This window comes from Ochotona princeps, chromosome 8 (assembly GCF_030435755.1).
Source record: "Ochotona princeps isolate mOchPri1 chromosome 8, mOchPri1.hap1, whole genome shotgun sequence".
Classification (NCBI taxonomy): domain Eukaryota; kingdom Metazoa; phylum Chordata; class Mammalia; order Lagomorpha; family Ochotonidae; genus Ochotona; species Ochotona princeps.
Genome location: NC_080839.1, coordinates 47,690,784 through 47,712,497, shown reverse-complemented (window position 1 = coordinate 47,712,497; position 21,714 = coordinate 47,690,784). Strand labels below are relative to the sequence as shown.

Genomic DNA, 21,714 nt, shown 5'->3' with positions numbered 1-21,714 from the left:
CAGGAGCCTTCCAGGACTGTCTCTTAGAGTGCCCCTTGGCCATGTCTGCAGGGAATTAGAATAACCTGCCTCCCAGTAAAGGGAATTGCTATATTACAGGGCAAGGAATTCGGCTGAGATGCTAAGACTCCCTCATCTCATCTCATGTTGGATTGCCTGGGTCCCATTCTCAGATCCAGCTCCAAACTCAGGCTTCTGTCAATCCTAGCAGGCAACAGTGATGATTTAAGTAATTGGGTCCTGGCCATTATATGGGCATTTGAGCAGTGAACCAGTGAATGAGAGCACTTCACCTTCCAAATAAATAAAATGGAAAATATTTTTAAAATGAAAAGACTCCTGGGTGAGCTGTGAACTGTGCCGGTAAGCATGGCGTGGGGTGCCACAAGGGAGTGAGAGTTTGTCTTGCGTTAGAACAGACATGGAGGCAGAGGCCAGGGTCCTTTCTGGTGCCTTCAGCGATAGCTGTGATGTCAGAGGTAAGGTTGTGAATTGGAAAGGCTTCAGAGAAGAATGCTAACGAGAGCACAGACTTGGAGGAGGGAATGAGACAAAGCTTTGAGCAACACCCCCAGAGAATCCAACAAGGGACCACAGGTACTCCCCAGAGACCAAGCTGGGGCCAGACCTGCCAGCCCATTTCTGGGGTCCCCTGAACCCAGGGAACCAGAGGAAACCATGGAACCCTCTCTGTCCTTCAGGTCTGGTCTCTAGGCCTTGTTGAGGGTTCTGCCATGTGGGCATAGCATCTCCAAAGTGATGCTTTGGTACTTCCAGTGACCCAGGAAGGAATGACAGCCTCTGTGCAGGGCGGGGCCTCCCTGCTGTTCAGGTCCCCTTGCTGTCCTCCAGCAGAGAAGAGGGAGCCTTCAGCAGCCACTTGTCACCAAGCACAGAGCTTCTGTGTCAGCAGCCACAGTTTCCCTTGCACCTCCAGAGGAAGTGCTAATGAGAAGAATGGTTTCGTGGAAGAGTTGTGCCTGCCTGTGGTAGCAACAGTTTGTTCTTTGAGCTCCTGAGAATCCAGGAGTTTACACAAGGAACATAGCCTACAGAGGGCAAGGTGTTCATCCTAAAATGGAAGGAAGACAAGATCCCAGGCATCACTGAACGTGCCTGGGGCAAGCATCCCTAAGGCAAGACTCCCAGAGGGGTACAGCTCAGCAAGATGCCAACAGCCTGCCCACCCCAGAGGCCCTGGACCAGGGGAAAACTGCCCTGGGGTGGGGCAGGGAGAGCAGCAGGATTGGACAGGCCAGGACAGGTTGCTGATTTTCATCTCTCACAGCCTCTGTGACTTTCACCTCCTTTGCACAGAGCTGAATGAGTAATCAGTGTTCACTGAGGCCCTTAAAAGTCCTAACCAGGCCTCTGTCCACTAATGTGTCCCCCTACACAGTGACACTAGAATGACCTGGCTCTCACTGTTTCCCCTCCCACAAGCTGCCACGCTTGTGCCAGGTCTGTGGGGGCAGAATCAGGGAAGCCCAATAGACACTGCTCCTGTAACACATGCAAGAGACTTGGGTTCTTCAACCCTCTACACCAAGCTATGTTCAGATCCAGCAAGAGACAGGATCATCCCCCCTGTGTTGCCTACTGAAAGTGCCCTACAGCACCCCAGCCTGGAAAGGCACAACCACTCCCATGTCTGACCCTCAGCCTCTGGGGAGCACACATACCCCACTCTGACCCTCCCTGCCACAGGCAGAGGGCAGCAGTGGCTGAGATGGGGTGGGCTGGACCTCAAAGGCCAGAACCACACATGCTCCAATGTCCCATCCAGGGCTTCACTTCCCAAAAAAGTACATTCAAAGAGAGAATCAGAACTCTCAAGTCATTGGCTGCTGAGCATTAAATTCTCAGTGCTGGGCTATTCTGCCCACAGACCCTTGTGTGACTGCGCTGGCCATACACCCAGGAAATTGGCCCAGTATACATAAGGAAAACCTCTGAACCTCAAGACATAATGTGTGTAAGTGAAACCCAACACATCAGCAGCATGTGAAAGAATCTGTGAGCACCCAGAACCACAGACCAAGGTCACCTTTCAGATTTTTTCCAAAGCCAAGTTGAAGAGCAGCCAGCATCATTCCCTCTATCTCAGAGCGCAGGATGGATCAGAAGCTGTGGGATGGGCAGATGAACTGGCATGCAATTCCTGAGCATTAAGCTGAGCTTTATTCCAAAGTTCACGCTTGCTAATGTCCAGAGGGCATTTCATAATAGAAGACAGAATAATATCAGAGCACCAAAGGGGAAGACCCAGGACCCGTTTCCTTTGCCCAAGAGCATTTGCCTCTGTCGTTCAGCAATTCGGCGCAAGCATCACTTCGCAGCAGCTTACAGAAAAAATTTTCTGTTGGCATTTGCTCCAAACAAGGCCGTTCGAATTTCTGGCATCTTCTGCTGGGCTGACAGTTCCAACCGACTTTCCAGGGTATTAGAAACCTTGATTCTCTGATCACTACTATACACCTCCACGCCTCCAGCTGCGTTGGCAGCCAGGTGGGCCTCCGCATCAAGCCGAACCTGCACGGGTTTCCGGGAGGCTAGCACGTACTCGGGAATGGCTCTCTGCACCGCAGCCTCCACCAGCAGGACATCCTGGGGCCTGCAGCGCACAATCACCGTGGGCTCCAGGAGGCGGAGCAGGGCCTGCAGCACCAGCTTGTCCAGAAGCTCCTGGTAAACCTCTGGGTCCTCCACCAGCCTGCCAAGTCCTAGCTTGGCATCATTGAGCAATTCGGAGATGAGGTCGTCTCGGGCTCTCAGCACTGTGAGCCGTGCCTGATTCCTCATGGTGGACATCTGGATCTTCTTCTGCTGTTCAATCTGCTTCTCCTTCTTCTCATAGTACTCCATGATCTTCAGTCTCTGCGTTTGCACGAGGCGCCCTTTCTCGATGTTGAACTCTTCCTCGGCTTTGGCGTCTATTTCCTCCACCTTCTCGTTGGCCTCCTGCTCGATGAAAGCCATCATGTGTTTGATCTGCTTCTGCACGTCCACATCGCTCAGGGCCATGGCTGCACTGGCAAGGAGGCAGAGCAGGCGCTGGTGTACCTCGGGCGGCTGCGATGCAGGGCAGGGTGTCAGGATTCTACTCCTCCCCGTGGAGTGCACGCAAGGAAGAAAGAGAAGCTTGGAGCCCATGGGCAGGGATCATGAGGGTCATCTAGACACCCTTCATGTCACAGATAGGGAAGGGGGAGCGCTCAGCTAGGGAGAGCAACTAGTGGAAAACCAGAGGCAGGGGTCTGGATCTCAAGGGTTCCACCTCTGCCAGACTCATAAAGTCAGTGTAATTCCCTTCAAAATTCCATTAGTGTTTTTGGTCAAGCGGCCCCAAAGAGCCACAACCTTGAGAAAGGACAACAAAATTAAAGACTTTGTACTTTCTAATTAAAATGTATTAAGTATAAATATATAAAGTAATCAAAATAGTATGACTAGATATGACAGACATAAACACCAATGGAACAGAATGAAGAGCCTAGAAATCAACCCATCAAGTAATTTTAGCAAGAAAATACAATGGTGACAGATAATCTCTTTAACAAATGGTGCTGGAAAAACTCAATATCCATACAAAAGAATGAAATTGAACTGTTATCACATAAATACACAAAAATCAATTCTTAAATAGCTAGACATAAAATCTGAAATCATAAAAGTCTGAGAAGAAAATATAAAGGGAACGCATTCATAAACATTAGTCTTGGCAATAATTGCTTGGATTTTACACCAACAGCACAGACAAAAAATAAACAAAAATAAACAGGATAATATCAAATTTAAAAGCTTCAGTAATGGCAAGCAAGGAGCAGAGTGAAAAAAAATGATCTAAGGATTGGGATAAAATGTTTACCAACAATACATCTGATAAGAAGTTACTGTCCAAAATGTATCAGGAACTCCTGTGATTCAATGGAGCAAGCAAACAAAAACCAAGAACAAATAACCTGTTTAGGAAAATAGCAAAGGCCATGGCCATTTCTCCCTATAAGATGCATAGGTACATGAAGAGGCTCTCTCATCATCACTAATCACCAAAGAAATGACCTCACAGTTATTTATATGATCATTATTCAAAAAAGACCACCATCTATGTTAGTGAGGATGTTCAAAGTTGTGGGACACAGCACGAAAGTTCCTCCAAACAAATCTGAAATACCAATGACCCAGCAGTCCCAGTAATGGGTATTTATCCAAAAGAACCAAAAGCAAAATCTTGAAGAGAAAGTTATGCACCCATACTCATTGCCAGGTCATTCACAACTTGGCAACAGGTGGAAGTAACCAAAATGTTCATTGGTGTATTAACAGATACAGGAAATGTGGTGTGAGCATACGAGAGAGTATGATCCAGCCTTAAGAAAGAAGGAAACTGTCTCATGTGTTACAACATGGGTCCACCCTGAGGATACCATGTGAAGTGACATAAGCCCATCAAAAGAAGACAAATATGGGAAGTTACAGTTATAGCAGCTGGCAAAGGCACAGAGACAGAAAACACTATGGTGATGGCCAGGGGCCAGGTCAGGGAAGATGGGGTGCTCCCAGGGAGTGGGCACAGAGTTCCAGTCATGCAGGGCAAGTGAAGGACAGCAATCTGCTGGACAACAAAGTGTTTAGAGTTGGCAATACAGGACTTTGCACCTTAAAAATATGCTTAGAAATTTTTGTGCCACATGAATTTACCACCCTTCCCCCACAAAAAGTGGGAAAAGGATCCTGGTCCAGAATGATGTGTTAATAGCACACCCCGAGCATGGCAAAACACAAGCCAATATTGGTAACAAAAGCCATGTCCTTGGGCTCCACCTCACAGCTGCCATTGGAAGTTTACAGGAACATCATTTAACCTATCCCCTCTTCGGGGAGATACTTTAAAAAGAAAAAGATACAATTCTGTCAACACAGCAAACTATCCTCTACTCCTAAATAAGTCTATGAAATGGTCACTGTGCGGATGTCCTTAGGTAACTCTGCTATCATCAGGCTTGGGGGCACCTGTCTGTGAAAGCAGAGTCCCAGACATAGGAGTCCTTAGGTTATGCACGTAGAGGGAAAAGCACAAAAGATAAACCCTTACCAGTCCCCCCAGCCAGCAGCCTTCCTTTGCTCTGGCGCCAGGAGTCCACAACAGAATGTGGAATTTGGAACATACACTGCAGCCTGGCGCTGTTGCTTTCTTTGTACAGACGACCCTTACGGTCTGACCAGGCAACTTGGCATCCATAGAGACAGGCTGTCACAGGGGAAGGCTGGCCAAGTCTGCCAAGTGGAGGCCAAGAGGAATTTCCTTGGCACCTGGGCCCTGGCTGGGGGTTCTGCTCGCACACTTGGAATTTGAATTAAGTTGGCTCACAGTTGACTTCAGTTCTGGGGTGGGATTGCCTGAATAGATGTGTGTATGTCCAGCGGGTGGTTTATTAGTGTACTAATGAAAAAGTCAGGTGTCAGGTTGATGGACATTAGCCTCCTTTCTTTGAATTTGGATGGCACAGGGAGCCACATTCTAAGATTGCTAATGAGACATCAGCACAAGTAAAATTCTCCAGATGGATACCCACCCCAGGTGCTACTGTGACCTGTCTATGAGACAAGGCATCTCTCTGTGCCCAGACAGGGTTGAGTGGGCATGGTTTTACCTATGGTGCTGGAGTTTGCAGCCTGATTCTGAACTGACCATTGTATGACTTTGACAAGGCAGCTGACCCCTGGAAGCCTCAGTTTCCTCACCTATATAATGGAGTTGATGCTATCACCCACATTATGCAAGTATGGTGAAGGCTAAGTGAAAGAGGATAATTGTCATGGTTGGTGGTTGCATCACCTTTTTTCCTGCAGTTAACTTTGATCATCCCTCCTCTGCTTCGGGCTTCATTCCTTGTGGCTGCCACTCTATCATGTACAGATTTGATTTCCACTCTCTCAGATGGGAGCATATCTTGGTCATGCTTCCTCATACAAAACTTAGATACTTCATGGCACCTTTGCCCTCATCCTTGATAATGGGAAATGGAGCATCAAAATCACAAGAGCTTTTAGCTGGGAAAGGGTAGGATCGTCTGACAGCCTATCACCCCTGTGCCTACCTGTACAGTGCTCCTTGCCTGCACACTCCCCCACCAAGCAATTTGTTAGTACAGGGGTTCAAAGGCAAGTGGCCCGGTGCAATGGTTCAATGGCTAAATCCTTACATTGTGCCAGGATCCCATATGGGCACCAGTTCATGCCCTAGATGCTCTGCTTCCCTTCCAGATCCCTGCTTTGGCCTAGGAAAGCAGTTGAGGATGCCCCCAAAACTTTGGGACCCTGCAGTCATGTGGGAGAACTGGGAGAAGCTCCTGGCTCCTGGTTTCAGATCAGCTCAGTTCCGGTCATTGCCACCATTTGGGAGTGAACCAGTGGATGGAAGATCTTTCTCTCTGTATCTTCTCTCCATAAATCTGATCTGCCTTTCCAATAAAAATAAACAAATCTTAAAAAAGAAGAAGAAGAAGAAGAAGAAGCTGCAGGGCTAGCAGGATCCAATCAAGGCCTGCACATGTATCACTGTAGGAACTCACGTCACTGGCAGATGGACTTTCCAGTCTGTCTGGGAGGAGGTTATGCGCCCACACAAGCCGGTGGCTGGAACACAGTAACAGCAAACAAACCCAGAAATGTGAAGTCTGCACTTCTGCTCTTACCTGAAGGCTTAGACCCCTACACTGAGGGCTAGGACAGAGGGCAGTAGGGACAGCCTTCCAAGCCACATCCCCATCTCTATAACCGCTCAGGACCAGGGTCTCTGCATTGCCTCCCCAAACACATTAGCCAAGCCCTGATTAGCATCTCCAACGCATGCATTTCCCTACTCTAAAACATCTTGCTCTGCTTCCCTCCCCGACCTACATCCCACTCACATTTCAGGCTTAACTGAAGTCCTACCACCTTTTAGGCCTCTAGGATTCTCCTCAAAATGACCACAGCATGACCTGTCTTCCAGGAACAGTTCAGGACTGGCTTCAGGATTACTTGCTCCAAGAGACTCCTCAGGTGCAGGGTCTCTACCACAGAGCAAGGATGCCTCTGGGGGTGCAGAGGCATTGGCCAACCCTGGGCTGATTAGACGAAGGACTCAGAGTTGGGGAGGAGGCTTTCTTTTCTCTTGTCTCCTTTTATTATGAAACATAAGACACAATGGATAAAGTATGGGAGCATAACGATTACGGGGCAAATGCACATGTCAAGAAAGAAGACACTGCCATTGTCCACCCCTGAAAGCAAGCTGAGAGACAGGGTCTGAGAACAAGAGAGTCGATCTGAGTGGCTGTGAGGATGGCTGCCCGGGAGCATGTTTTCTGGTGGCTCTGAAAGGGCCTGTGTGAGGGGTGGGGAGGACAACGGGAGGGATGAAAGCAGGGACTACAGCAAGGTAGTGGCTGCAGTTTCCTGATTACATATGAATCCCGTCAACAGCAGATGGTTTGCTGCTTCCTTTGTATCATGCAGTCCTGGAGACAAACTTTGAGGAGCAGGGATAAGTGCTGTTTGAGGTATTTATCACACGGAACAGAGTCACCTTGCCAGAATGAAAGGTTTAGATGAGACAAGGCAGACCTTGTCCTGACGGATGTGACTCAGGCCTCGTGGTTCCTGCTGCTCTGAATTGTTGCCTTTAGGAGACCCAGTCTTGTGTGATTCCAAATACTTTCCTCACCAGCTTCCCAGGAGTCCTTTCCTGTGGCCTTGAGGAAGGAGGCACTTCAAACCTGGTCATTTCATACGCAGGTGCAGGAAGGACCCTGGCAGGCAGAGTGAGCAGGGAGAAGCTCGCTTCTGGGGACCTCACCTGGTGAGCCTGCATGCCTGCTGGGGGAGGAGCATCTTCAGCACTGTGGGAGAGGAGCAGGTGGCAGGAGTGCTTAGTGGATGAAAGGAGCCTGCCAGCCTGCAGCCCTGCCCAGCCTCTGAAACCATTGCCATTCCTTCCAGTTGGGAGCCATAAGCCAGTCTGAAGCCAGCCGTGCCTGGGATGGGATGTTTTCTCCTAGCAGAAAGAAAACAACACGCAACCTGAGTCTCCAGACCTGTGGCAGAGGAGGGGAGATTGCAAAATGAGGGAGGGGCTTTCCAGAGCTGGGAGCACAAGCAATGTGTGGGGCCTGGGTAGTGGGTGAGGAGATTCACGAAACTCCTTTTGGGGATTTCAAATGTTACATATGCAAGAAGGGAGTATCCCCTTTTCAACCTTCCCACTGCTCTTGGGAACAAAACCCCTGCTTTGAAGCAGCCTGCCTACAGGTGTCAGAGAAGTCATACATTCTTCAAGGACATTATTGATGGAGGAATGTGCCTTTCCCCTCCCAGCACTTTCCTTGACACTACTTGCCTGCCCCTGTGGGCATTGCTTTCTCCGGAGCTCATTTAGATTTTTTTCCATTTTAATGCACAACACTACTAAACCAGGTATGTACAAATGTCTGGAAATGCCTGTGCACAGGGCCCCAAGCAAAACTGCAACCAGAGATGCCACCATCTCATGTGGGAACAGGTTCATGTTTTGACTGCTCCACTTCCAACACAGCTCCCTGCTAATAGTCCGGGAAAGCTGCAGAAGATAACCCAAGTGTTTGGGTCCCTACATCCATGCGGGAGATCCAGATGAAGCTCTTGCCTTCTGGATTCAGCCTGGACCAGCCCTGGCCATTGCAGCCATCTGGAGAATGAAACAGTGAATGGAAGATCTTTCTCTCGCTCTCTCTTCTCTCTCTTTCTGTAACTTTTCTCTGTAATTCTCATTTATTCAAATGAATAAACTAGATCTTAAAAGTAAAAAAAAAAAAAATGAGCTCACAATTCTTTCAGGGATAGTGCCAGGAATAGAAGTGCTGAGTCCTACGTGCTATATTTTCAGTAATGATGTCCCCATCTGGGATGCTGAACTTTAACCCTCAATGATGTGGCGTCCTTAGGAGGTGATGAGGTTATTAGGACAGAGACTCCCTGAGTGCGATTGCTGCCCTTTTAGAGTAAGTTCAAGATGGTTCATTTCTCCTTATCATGTACAGATGAAGAACAGGCCTTTGCCATTTATGGAGCCAGTGCCTGGAACCTTGAATTTTCAATCTTCAGAGTGGTGAGAAGGAAGTCTGTGTTGTTTCATAAATTATCTGGACTAGAATATCTGTTATAGCACCCTGAATGCGCTAGGAAAATAATTTGAGCGCTCTTCATATCACTTTCCATAGGCCCATTTTGCTGCCACACTAGCAGTGCCAAAGTTTTTCAGCGTCTCCACGTCCTAGCCAATGCTTATTTTCTGGCTTTTCTGCTTGTTTCTTGCTTTGGTAGGAGTCATCCAAGTAGGTATGGTGTGGTATCTACTTGTTTTGATTCACATTTCCCTAATGGTTAGTGATATAAGCATCTTTTCCTGTGCTTACTGGCAATTGGCATGTCTTTTCAGTTCAGTGTTTACACAGCCCTCTTACCCATATTTAAATCAGTTTGTTTGATGTTTGCTGTTGAGATGTAGTTCTTTAGCCTTCTATGGTCTTGAGCCTGCAATTGCCAGCTAGTGTGCTTGGCTGGAAAACAGTTCTGTGAAATCACTCTGCAGTAGCAGAAATGAAGCCAAATGGAAATCTAGAATTTAGTACTGCTTTGTCCTTATTTGAAATACATGTGGTTTTTTTCATAACATCTGTTTTAATAAGCATTTTAAATGCCTCTTTTCTGCGTGATATTCATACATAGTTTACAATGAAAAATTCACTTACTGATATGAATTAGAGTCCAAAATCTTTGAAAATCACTGTTCTACAGGTTAACAGAAGATATCCTTTTAGAGAGCAGTTAAGTAGCCATCTATCTTTTTATAACATATTTATTTATTTATTTATTTATTTATTTATTTATTTGAAGGGCAGAATAAAAGAGAAAGAGAGATCTTCATCTACTGCTTGAATCTCCCAATGGCTGAACCAGGAGTCTGGAACTTTCGTCAGGTCTCCCATGTGGTTAGTAGGAGTCTGCACTTCGAGCTACATTCATTGCTTTCCCAGGTGCATTAGCAGGGAGTCGGATCAGAAGTGGAGGAATTGGGACTTGAGCCGGCAATATATGGCTATTGTTTTTGCTTTAAGAGGTAAATTATCCTATATAGAAATGTTTAACAGAGAGAAAATGTGTATCCTGTTTATCCATGTGTTTCCCCCTCTGGCTTTCTATATTTCTTTGTAGGATCCACGTTTCCACCTGCTCTCATGATTGTTCTAACCCTAGACCTTCCTTTAAGGTTTCTTGCAGGCAAGTTTCTCTTTAAACTTTTGTGGTCTGAAAAAAAAATTATTTTAACCTTCAGTTCTGAAGGCTAGTTTTGCTAGATATAAAATTCTTGGTTGGCAATGCCTTCTTTTCTTACTTCCTCTAATCACTTACTGTAAACATGTTATCTCATTCTAGTTTGCATTGTCATTGATGAGAAGTCAGCAGTTATTTCTATCTTTCTACCCTTGTATCTATTACATCTTTCTCTCTTTCAGGCCCACACTTATTACTGGTTCCAATAATTTAGTTATAAAGAACTCTTTTGATGTTTACTTGTGTTCATCTTGCTTTGGACTTGTTGAACTTCTTAGGTTTGTGAGGTAGTGATTTTCATTAAGTTTGGAACATTTATGGCTACCATGTCTTCAAATCACTAACCACCCCCAGTCCTTTTCTAGGTATCCAATTGTACGTCATATTGCATCATTTGATTTGGTCTTACAGGTCATTGAAATCTTGTGTTGCATTGTGTGTGTGTGTGTGTGTACTTTGCTTCAATAGCTTCTACTGCTAAGTTTTCAATGTCAAACATATTTTTTTAAAGATTTATTTATTTTTATTGCAAAGTCAGATATACAGAGAGGCCGAGAGTCAGACAGGAAGATCTTCTGTTTGATGATTCACTCCCCAAGTGACTGCAAAGGCCAGTGCTGTGCCAATCCAAAGCCAGGAGCCAGGAACTTCCTCCAGGTCTCCCACGTGGGTTCAAGGTCCCAACGCTTTGGGCCGTCCTTGACTGCCTTCCCAGGCCACAAGCAGGGAGCCGGATGGGAAGCGGGGCCGCCGGGATTAGAACCAGCGCCCATATGGGATCCCTGCGTGTTCAAGATGAGGACTCTAGCCACTAGGCCATCGCACCAGGCCCGAATGTCAAACATATTTTCTTCTATAATGTCCAATCTGCTGTTATGCTCAGCTAGTGAGTCATTCAGTTCGTGTATACATTTCTAAACCATAGAAGTTTCATTTGCTCCTTTTTTCTATCATCCATTTTATCTCCATTGTATTAATGTTTTCCTTTAAGACTTGTATGTATTTTAAATTCCATTTTAAGTCCTTGTCTATGAATTTCGTTGCCTCTGTCATTTATGAGGTTTTTTTTTTCATTTCTGAGTTTCTATTGAATAAGTTTTCTCTTGGTTTTGAGTTACCCCCCCCTTATTTGCATGTCCAGTAATTCTTACATATTGAATTTTCTGTTGTTGAATGGTACTGTCCTTTTAAGAATGCCAAAATTTGGCTGGCAGTTATGGCACTAGTGGATGAACTTATTCTTTTCAAGGCTTATTTCACAACCAAGTTGGGGGATGTCCAGTATTACTTGTACTCTACAGCTGCTTTAGCTCTTCTGGTAAAGGAGAGCCCGCTGAATTATCTGGACGTTTGATAACATCATGTCACACTGGCCCGCTGAAACTCAAGCATCTCCCAGTCTTATTGAGTCCTGGGACTCAATCAGCTCCCAGATGTCTGGTGGTTCTTTCACCCTAGGCATATGCAACTTAGCCCTCAGCAATGGGCTCAAACAATCTCAGGGCCCTTGGTGCTGCTATACACCCTTTTCTCTGACCCTTTGACTTGAAGTTACTCCCAGCTGTGTCCTCTACCCAATAAAACCATCTTTATCTGCTTGGGTTTACAGTGCCAACGCTCAGAAAATGATGCCGGCACAAAGAGTGGTAGGAGAGTTTATCTTTCCTCCTCTTCTCTCAGTCCTGCGCTATGTTTTGTCCAATATCTGCAAACAGTGGTTTTATATATACTATACAATGTTTGGGTTGTCTACATTAGGAAGATAAATCTAGTGTCTGCTACTTGGTATGGTAGAATTGGAAATCTTTACTTACATCCAGTATCATGCTGTTTCAGTATCACACTCTGCTTCTCCAATCCTTAAGATGCTGGGCTGCAAGTCATAGAAGCTAAGTACGGCTGATTCAACAGGTATCTTAAAGGCTAGAGCTGTTCAAGACAGGAACACTGCCACCCATCACATGCCTCAGGAACTACTGTGATAAGAAAGCCACTCTGGTTCCATTACTGTCACCAAACTTCAGTCAAGCCATGTGTACAGCTGTCACTTTTAAACAGCAACTCAATTATAGCACATCCATTACTGCCACCTATTCTCGATGTGCCACTTCATGTGTTAGGAGCTGAATTGCATATCCCTAAAGCTGCAACTTCCAGAAAGAGTGTGCCCTGTATTTATGCCTAGTTTCATAAGCTCTTCAGTATGACAAGGAAAGCCAGAGTCTGTAATTTTCAGCTGCTATAAAGGATGCTCTTTTTTTCTCACTTAGAGAGGAGAAAAGCTCTCCAAACTCACAGCATGGCGGTTACACACAGGAACCAGAGCATCCTCTACAGCGGAGCAAGTGAGTCTTGGGTGATTTTCTGGCATCCTTAGGATTGCAGCATTGAGGAAAGCCACTAACATTAGCTCTAGCAAAGGGATCTGTGTCCAGTCTCTTTTGGAGCCTTGGGGGAGGGGCCACTCCCAGGTCACAAGCACAATCCTCACGTTTCTCTCAAGAAAGTGTCCTCTCCAAAGCTTAGCACTGGCTGGCAGTGCCTGGAGTCATCTGACCTCATGTGCAGCAGAAGACAGTGAATCATAAAGATGTCAAAATAGCTGTAATGGTGCTTAAGCCAACATTCCCAGAGACTGGGGCATACTTATGAGTTTTGGGTAAGTAATGGTCAGAAAAAGGGGATCTAGATACTGGGATCTAGGGATGTAACTGGAAATGAAAACCAACGGAGTCCATCTGATTTATCATTCTGATCAGTAGGGATCACCAAACTTCAAGAAATTGTTGCAATGTATAAGCTGTTAATACCTTAGGCCAACACACTTGTGCAGTGAACATGACATCTGCATTGCATGGCTCCCAGTGAACAATAAACCAGGTCCCCACACCAGTCAGCCTGCTCCCTGCCCACACTCTTGCCCCTGGGGGCTGGGTTCTGGCTTTACCAGGCCTTCTTGTCCTACTCCTAAGAGCCTCCTAAGCCCTGTGTATAGGATACCACTCCCACATGCTCCTCCTCAGCTTTGCCAGAGCTGTGTACCAGCGGGTGGCTGAATTTCAGGAGCCTGGGCTGGGTTCTCTAAGCACACTAGATAGTAACTGGCCACTTGTGCATTGGTTCTTGTCCACTTGCCCAACTCCGGGGACCCTGACTTGCTAGCTATTTGCCCCTGCCCAGGAATAAAGCCTGGTGAATCGTGGCTTTCAGTCGAAATTGTTAAATGAAATACTGAAAGGAAGTAACAACAAGAAAGGAGGGAGGGGTGGAAAAACAGAAGACGACTAAGTGGCCAGTTCACCGTTCTTGCACAGACCTGGGTCTGTACTGGTGTCTGTGGTTATTACAAAAGGAAAAAAGCAAGCAGACAGCCTCTGTGATACTTAGGGACCCAGCTACTTCCTGTCCCCATGATCTGACTTTGGAGAATTGTTTTTTCCAAATTGAAGGATTCTTGTCTTTCTCCATAGGAAAACTGCTGATCTCCTTCCAACACTTAGGAGCTGGGGTAAGGGCACCTCCTCCCTGCCCCACATCCACCCTGGGTGGGAAGGGCCCCCGAGGTCACTGTCTTCCTGGCTGTTTGCTTGGCATTTCTGTGGTCCAAAGGAATGAGGTCGCTGTCACTGATGAAGTCACCCCTGCATGATTCATCCTTCACCCAGAGCGCTCTAGCATTCTCAGAGCTCCTCCTAGAACTTCTAGAGCTGGAAGGCCCTTGTCGGATGAGCAAACGTCTGCAGATGAACAATCCGTAGCCCAGGGAGACAAAGAGACACACTCTCGGCAATGCTGCTAGGAGGGGTGGGAGCTGGGGCCAGGGTCAGTGTTCTGGGCTTGGGCGCCCCGCAGTGGCTTCTTATTCTCCTTTCAGAACCTGAGTCCCAGCAAATGCTGCCCCTGGAAAGGGTCCTACAGGCACGGTAAGACACAGTAACTCCTTCTGTCTCAGCCTCTAGGAAGAAATGGCGGAGAAGTCTTCGAACCCAGTCCTGACTCAAGACTCTGCCCTATCTACCTCGGTTTGTCAATCGTAGCACACCAAATACCTTCTAGACCCACAGCGCCATCCAAAGTGCAACGCAGATGCCCGCGCTCAAAGGCAACGGGCTCATCTGGGAAAATGCTCAGGGTAAATCTACAAGGAATTTCCAAGAACCCTGGAAGTTCCCTAGGAGAGTCAGATTCAGAGTTTCAACTCTGAGAAATGATAAGCAATGAACAGGGCACGGTGGTGGGTATGGTGGTGTCACAGTGGGATTTGCCAAAAAGCACACCTGCATCTGTGACCCACGGGAAAAGCCTTCGGGATGCCCTCTTCGCCTAGCTCTGGCCAGGCCCCGCCCACCTCAAAGCCACCTCTCCACACAGATTTTCCAAGGTGCAATCCACGAGAGGCCAGCGAGCTGGAGGTGCAGGTGAGGTGAATTCGTGGAGTGTAGCCCCGCCCCAAACCTGGGGTCCAAAATAAAACAGACCTCCGGGACGGACAGAGCACAGAGGCCGAGGCCTCCACGATGAGCAACCCAGTGAACTCCTCCAAGGGCCACTCGGGGTCGGGGATCAGGGGTCGGAAGGAGGCTTCAGAGAATGCCGCCTCCACGAGAGCGCTGGTGCATTCTCTGGGACCGGGGCCAGCGGGTCTCCCCAGCAAGAGGGCTGGGCCGTGCCAGTGGTTCCACTTCTGTGCTCCCCTTACCACCGGCTCCAAGCAAAGGACAGCAGCTGTCGCTGAGAAAGGCGTGGCGTCACGGTTGGGGATGACAAGCAGACAGCCAGGAGTCCTGCCCTCCCGGCTCAGCGACCCCACCCCCTCGTACTCCTTTCATTATTATTATTTTTTTTAAGCTCCCCGGGTCTTCCTGATATCTAGTTTCATTGTGCCCTTAGAAACCGCTGGGACGGCTCCTGCCTTCCGGGGCCAGTTTAAATATACACGTATAATGTTGCCTGACTTCATTGCGTCATCGTGGAAGTCGTCTCGGTTCCTCAGGAGGCCTCCGCGTCTTCTCCCAGCCTCGGCGCCTCCGCACGCTTCCGGGCGCTGCGGGCACTTGCGCGAGGAGCCCTCCTCCCGGGCGCTGGCCGGCTCCTCCCCCGCGCCCGCGGCCGGCCGCGCCGGAGCCAGGCTCCCGGGAGCCGGCAGGGCCGCGCGCGGTGGCGGCGGCGGCGGCGGGGCGCGGGCGCGGAGCCGGCGGGCGCACTCGCGGGACGCGTCGGGCCCGCCCTCCTCCTCGGGCCGCGCCGGGCGGGGCGGGGAGAGCCGCTGGCCCCTCCCCTCCGCCGCCCGCCCCAAAGTTGCCGTCTCCTCCGGGCCCGGACAGTCTTATGATCCAGCGGATCCTCCCGCCGAGGCCGGGTTGGGCAGCAGCAGCAGCAGCAGCGGACGCGGGCGCCGAGCGCCGGGGGCAGCGGACGCGGGCGCGGCGACTCGGGCCGGGGCGGGGATCCGCGCGGCCAGCGCAGCGGCGGCGGCAGCGCCCCGGGCCCGCCGCCCCCTCCCCTCCCGCGAGGGGAGCCGCTGCATGGGGCCGGGAGCGCGGCTCAGCTGTGCCGAGCGGCGGCGGCGGCGACGGCGGCGGCGGACCCCCCCGGCGGGCGGCGGCTGAGCCCGGGGCCGAGGCGAGGGCTCCGGGGGGACCATGCCCGGAGGCCGGCCGGCCGCAGCATGGCTCACGGGCCCGGCGCACTGATGCTCAAGTGCGTGGTGGTGGGCGACGGGGCGGTGGGCAAGACGTGCCTGCTCATGAGCTATGCCAACGACGCCTTCCCTGAGGAGTACGTGCCCACCGTCTTTGACCACTACGCAGGTGAGCCGGGAACTGCTGACTAAGGGCCGCTCCTGCCGGAACTTTGGAGCAACTTTGGCGGAGCCCCCGAGCCGCCTCCCCAGCCAGCCGCTCCCGCCCCTCCCCCGCCGCGCGCGGCTGGGCAGGCCGGCCCCACCCCCGCGCTCTGCTTCTGGCCACCCCACGGTCGCATACCCATCCCCTTTGGCCTGCGCCCTCTGACCCGGTTCGATGCCCTGGACCGACCTCTTTGACCTTCCCATCGCCTCCTCCCTCGGGCCCCAGCCCCTGGAGGGAAAGAGAGGGTGGGAGTTTCGGGGAAACCAAGACGAGACGTGGCCACGGGAGGGGTTGGACAACTTGGGGACCCGCTTCCCAGGGAGCCTGGTGCCAGGGAGCAGGGGTGACGTCTCCGGAGGAGGTGAGGACGAAAGTGCCCAACGTGCTGCCAGCTGGCTGGCTGGGCAGGGAGGGGAACAGAATGACTCCCAAAGCCCAGGTCATCGTTGAGCCTCTCTCCTTGTCCCCACTCTGTCCTTGCAGTGAGCGTCACCGTTGGAGGGAAGCAGTACCTCCTGGGACTCTATGACACGGCTGGACAGGTGAGTGGCCTTGGCTGCAGGCTGCCACCCTTCTTATCCTCCACTTGCGCGGGCCTGCGAAAGACCCTGGAGAGAGAGGCTGTGGGCTGGAGGGTGTGTCTGCAAGGGGGGCTCCTTCTGGACCTGGGCCCTGTGCCTTTCATTAAAGTCAGCAAATGAGGAACACGAACGTAACAGCAAGCTCAGCACAGCCCATGCGTGTTACGGGCCCTGGGCCTGTGAAAGTTTGTGCCGGCGTGGGTCTTTCTATGTGGGTCCCAACTCCTGTTGCAAAGTGGCGGTGGCCAATCCTGAAGCGCCCTTATTTTTAGTTGCCACTGACCAGGTCTCCCCCTGGCTGCCTGTGTCTGGGCCCTCATTGGTGAGTGGTCTGCCTGCCCGAGGAGCCTGATTGGTGGGAAATGGCATCATCGAACATGAGGGGACGGCGTTTGGTCCTGGCTGTGTTTATTACAACATCATTGCACCCTGGGACTCCAGTCCCTGAAAACGTCACTTGCAGTGTTAGCAGAGGGCCACGGGGACAAAAGCAGAGAGACGCAGGCACCCGGCCACTCCCTGGAGAGGAAGGGTGAGGAGTTCAGTGTACATCTGGGAGGCTGAGCTTCCCCCTCCCCCTTCAGCTGCTTTAGGTGACACTGTCCTGGGAGAGATTTGTGGAGAAGCAAAAGGCACACTTCTCCTTACAGCCTCCAGCCACTGGGCAGCTGGGAGGGGCTGGGCTGGGCTCCTGGAGGGCTCTAGACTTGTTTCTGCCTGTCTGTCCCAGCGCCACCCTCTCCTCAGGTCCACTTTTGCCTTGAGGCTAACAGAATGGTGGCATGTGATGAAGTTTTGTATAACCCAGCGCTTGGACTTTAAGAATCAGGCAGCAGTTTGCAAGGGCCATGCAGACTCAAGGGCCTAAGGACATACTGGCAAAAAAACAAACAGCCACCACCAGCCTTTTGCAGGGCACCAAATGGGAGCACAGCACACACCAGGTGCACAGGACAGCAAGTGCTCTGCAGAGCTTGCCTGGATGTGGCTGCCAGTGCTGTGATGCTGGGGAAGAGTCTGTGTTGGATTCTGAGAAATGTCTTGTTGGCCAGAGGATGGATGCCTTGCCTCTGGGTCCTCAGCAGGTTAAGCTAGAGGCCCGTGTACTGGGTGCCGGAAGCCATGCACCCCCTTTCAAAAGAAGGACCCAGGTCTAGCCCAGCCAGTGCTCAGCATACCAGGGCCCCTTCTAGTTGCCTGCCTTGTGATGGTTGCTCCTGCTTCTACCTTCATTGGAAAGCGTGGAGCCAAGAGGCAGAACTCAGTCATGGGGAACCAGATACCTTATTGGTTGACCAGCAGGAAGTTTTACAAATCTGCCTCTTGTTTTAACTTTCTTATCTCTGCTCATCTCTTTGGCTTGTCACTGTGATCCTCTTTGATCACCTTGCAGTCATGGTCATCCTGTGTGCCTTTCCAGCCCAGCTGGTCTCCACTGAGGCCCTTCCACCTAACGGGTAGGGGGCAGCCCCAGGCCAACACCTGCTTTCCTCTGTAAAGCCACCCTGTGCGAAGGTGACATTACATTCCTTTAGATGAGGGAACAAGCTCGAAGAAGCTAGAGGGCTGATCTGCAATCCCACAGCTGCGGGGTGCAGGTGGGTGAGCCCGCTGCAGTTTGAGAGGTACTGCCTTTTGCATGCAGGAGGTCTCTGTCAACAGCATGAAAGGCTCATTGGGTGGTTTGTGTGCCCACAGACACGGTACTTAGAATCTTCACCGCTGAGTTAAGGTGGGACGCCACCTTTCCACAGCAGAACGTGTCAGAGAGCCACTACAGTTAAACCCGCTCCACTAAGTTTTTCATAGGTCAGCAGTGTTGTCTTTTCTGTGAAGAACTCTAAGATGTATGCCAAGCAGCACCCAAATGTGAGTAAGATTGCACTCCAAGGTGGGACACCTGCTCTGCTGGCCAAGGGGTATGTTAGGTCCCCCTGGCATTTCTCCCAGTGTCTAGACTTGTTTATGGGTCAGAGTTCGTCATGATTCAGCTGTCAGCAGTCGAGGGGTTATGAGTGAGCACGCTTAGCGATGAGACCAGTGGGCCCTTGTTGAGCTGATACTACCTGCAAGTGTGCCTGATCCCATGCTGAGCTCCTGGGGGCTGCAGAAGAGTGGGCTCTGCCTCTGCTCATGTTGGCATAGGTACAGGAGCTAAAGTGTGAATAGGAAGTTCCAATTGGTCTTGCTCATTAGGAGTCCGTGCTATGTGAATCAGTGTCACGTTCTCTTCAGCATCATAATGCTAACAATGAGAAAGGAATACACGCATATACTATATGGGAATTCAAGAGATTCATGGAAAAATGAGATTTAATGAAAAGTTTAGGGGTGCATGTTTGCCGCAGCAATTCAGAGTTGCTTGGGATATTTGTATCCTACACTAGGGTCCCTGGGTTCAAATCTCAGTTCCACTTCTGATTCCAGCTTCCTGCTAATGTGCAGCAGGCAGCAGGTGATGGACTTGGGTCCCAGCCACCCACATGGAAGACTCAGATGAAGTTCCAGGCTTTTGGCTTTGGCATGGCCCAGCTCTGGCTGTTGTGGGCACTTGGGGAGTAAAACAGCAGTAGCTGGGAGATCAATCTCTCTGTCTTCTTTGCCTTTCATATAAAATGAAAATAAATAAGTAATAAATAAAATACAGAGAAATTTATACCAAAAATTTATTAAATTCACATATAGGGGTTTTTCTTCCCATCATATGCATTTTCCAGAAACTTTTTGGTGATTCCTTGTGTATGAGAAGTTGTTGCTCTAATAGGCGGCAGTAAAGAGTTCTGGGGCTTTAGAACTAGGCGAGTGTGCGTTCAGTTCACTGCTATAGTCTGTGATTCTAGCTGTTACTTGCTTTCTGAGGGATCCAGAGAAACTTGTGGCTGTCTGAGTACACTGCAAGGTTGTAGGCTGGCTCACACTCTAGCACGTGTGCAGGCAGCTGAGCGGTTCTCCAGGCATCAACATACTAAACAGTGCACTGGAGCATCATGCGGTGCCACGGCAGCTGTGTGGGGAAAAGGGCCACGGGTGGCCGAGCAATGTGTACTGTGCCTGGAACAAACGGAAATTCTATTAAAGGCCAGCTCCTAGCATGTCAAGCTTCCACCTCCCAGGAAGTACGAGGAGCCGCTGAGAGGTCTGGGTAGAGTGTGAGAAACACTTACAGTGTGCAAAGCATAAGTAAGATTCCCCACAGTTCTGCCTCCAGGGAGACGAGAGGAGAGTTGAAGCTGTGTGGCGCTGGACTGTACTTCACTCCCTCCCTTCCTAAAATGTCCACCCAGAGACCCAGTGCATTGGTGGCAGCAGACTGCCTCCCTGGGGCTGGACCTCTCATCTGCATGCTTCCTCTGGGTCTCCTAATGGACCCCTGTGAAGGTCAGAGCCACCTGGCTCATTTATATGTTAGGGAATCTGCCAGTCAAGAAATGTTTCTAGGAGATGCCCTTTTGCCGGCCAGATGAGGCTGCTTTGCATTTGCCCTTTGCTGTTTATCAGCAGGGTACTGATGGGGGGAGTGTGTGGAGCTCAGTCCTCATGCTCTGCTCTGCCAGGGGCTTCTTTCAGCATCCCCAGCACCTGCTCAGCAGCTCGCAGCACCTGCTCAGGGAGCCTTCCCTTCTCCTGGCCCAGCCCTGCTGGTTGGTCTGAGGGCAGCCATGATTTGGGGGTGGAAGGCCCTTTTCTCACTGGGACCTCATGGGGAGTGCTGGCTTCCTGCCTCTGGGGAGCTTCTCCTTCCAGCAACAGCCCTGCTGCCAGCTCAGGGAGGGCCTGAGGAGGCTGGGTCTCCTACCCATCCATCTCCACCCCCACCCCACCCCCCTGCCCTCTGGGCTGTGGAGGAAGTGAAAAGAGCTCTCTCCCTGGCTGTCCAGACAGGCCAGCAGGGAGCTGCCTGGCAAGCCACTCTCTAGCTGCAGGCTCCAGGCTGGCCTCTTAATCCTTGGCAGGAAGGCAAAATTGGATACTCTGGCATGGGAAGGGCTGGAGCCCAGCTTATCCCTGGTCCCAGGGTTCCCCCACCCTCCGGAGCCTGATTGCTGGGAGAAGATCAGGATCTCTAGAGTTACAGACTGGGCCACCGCATCAGTGCATGGAAATCCGTGTGCGTCTTTTGGGGCACGCTGTTGCTATTTCTGTCCACTCAAACACACGAGTTCAGGGATCCATGCATGAGAGCTATAAATATCCTCTACTCTAGTGTTCCTGGGCTGGCTTCTGCAGTGACAAAGTGAGACTTGTTTCACACTTGACACAGCCTGGCAGCTGTGGGGCCCCTCTGGGTGCCCGGAGTGGCGCTTCCCCCCCTATAGAAGGGAGTTTGCTCCTGCTGTGATGGGGAGGGGAAGAGGAAGGCAAAGGAACTGTTGTGTACCATGCTCGGCTGGGTGTCTTCACTGCTCGCAGCTCGCTTCTAGGCAGACTGTGCCCAGAAGAGGAAGTTGGGGAGGTGGTGGCGTGGACTTAAGAGGATCAGACAGAGAAGTGCTCGAAAGAAATGGCCTGCAGAGGTCTTAGGAAGTGCCCCCTGCCCACCCTAGAGGCCCCCAGGTAGAGACTAGGGCTATGGCAGGTGGGATGCTGGCACAGAACATCCTGGTTTCCCTTGGTAACCTGCTGCAGACCTGTCATCTTGTGCATCTCAATAACCTTTTTCCAAAGCAGTTTCCATCCCTCCATGGAAATGCTGGTTTCCTCCTCTGCCTGGGGGAAGATGAATGGCCTTTGCTGTTCCAGGGGAACCTTGGCACCCCTTCTGTGGGAGTCAGATGTGAGTTTGGGATATGCCAGCACAGACCGTGGCAGGGGGCAGAGCCCGCTGGCTCTGATCGGCTTCAGATTGTGCCGTGGCAGGACCCCCTCCTCTCCCAGGCCCTTGGATGTGCCAGGGGTTGCTGAGATGCCATCCCTGAGCCCCAGGGAGT

The 21,714-nt window shown here is 50.6% G+C and overlaps 2 protein-coding genes across 2 annotated transcripts in view; one reads left to right on the top strand and one right to left on the bottom strand.

The window, feature by feature from the left end:
• Nucleotides 1-2,164: 2,164 nt before the first annotated feature.
• On the bottom strand, nt 2,165-5,147 carry ATP6V1E2 (ATPase H+ transporting V1 subunit E2). Its single transcript, XM_004582784.2, has 2 exons — nt 5,096-5,147; nt 2,165-3,072 (listed from the first exon to the last, which is right to left on the bottom strand). Exon 2 carries the CDS (start codon nt 3,022-3,024, stop codon nt 2,344-2,346), a length of 681 nt encoding a protein of 226 aa, XP_004582841.2. The 5' UTR covers nt 3,025-3,072; nt 5,096-5,147; the 3' UTR covers nt 2,165-2,343.
• A 10,550-nt stretch (nt 5,148-15,697) lies between these two features.
• Nucleotides 15,698-21,714, top strand: part of RHOQ (ras homolog family member Q) — a 37,416-nt gene continuing 31,399 nt past the window's right edge. The window contains exons 1-2 of the mRNA XM_004582786.2: nt 15,698-16,166; nt 16,689-16,747. Coding sequence (XP_004582843.1) covers nt 16,025-16,166; nt 16,689-16,747 — 201 coding nt within the window. The 5' untranslated portion in view covers nt 15,698-16,024. The remainder of the gene's footprint in view (nt 16,167-16,688; nt 16,748-21,714) is intronic.

What these genes read in the sequence shown, in the direction of transcription:
- ATP6V1E2 (XM_004582784.2), bottom strand. Translation starts at nt 3,024, where the DNA reads ATGGCCCTGAGCGATGTGGACGTGCAGAAGCAGATCAAACACATGATG.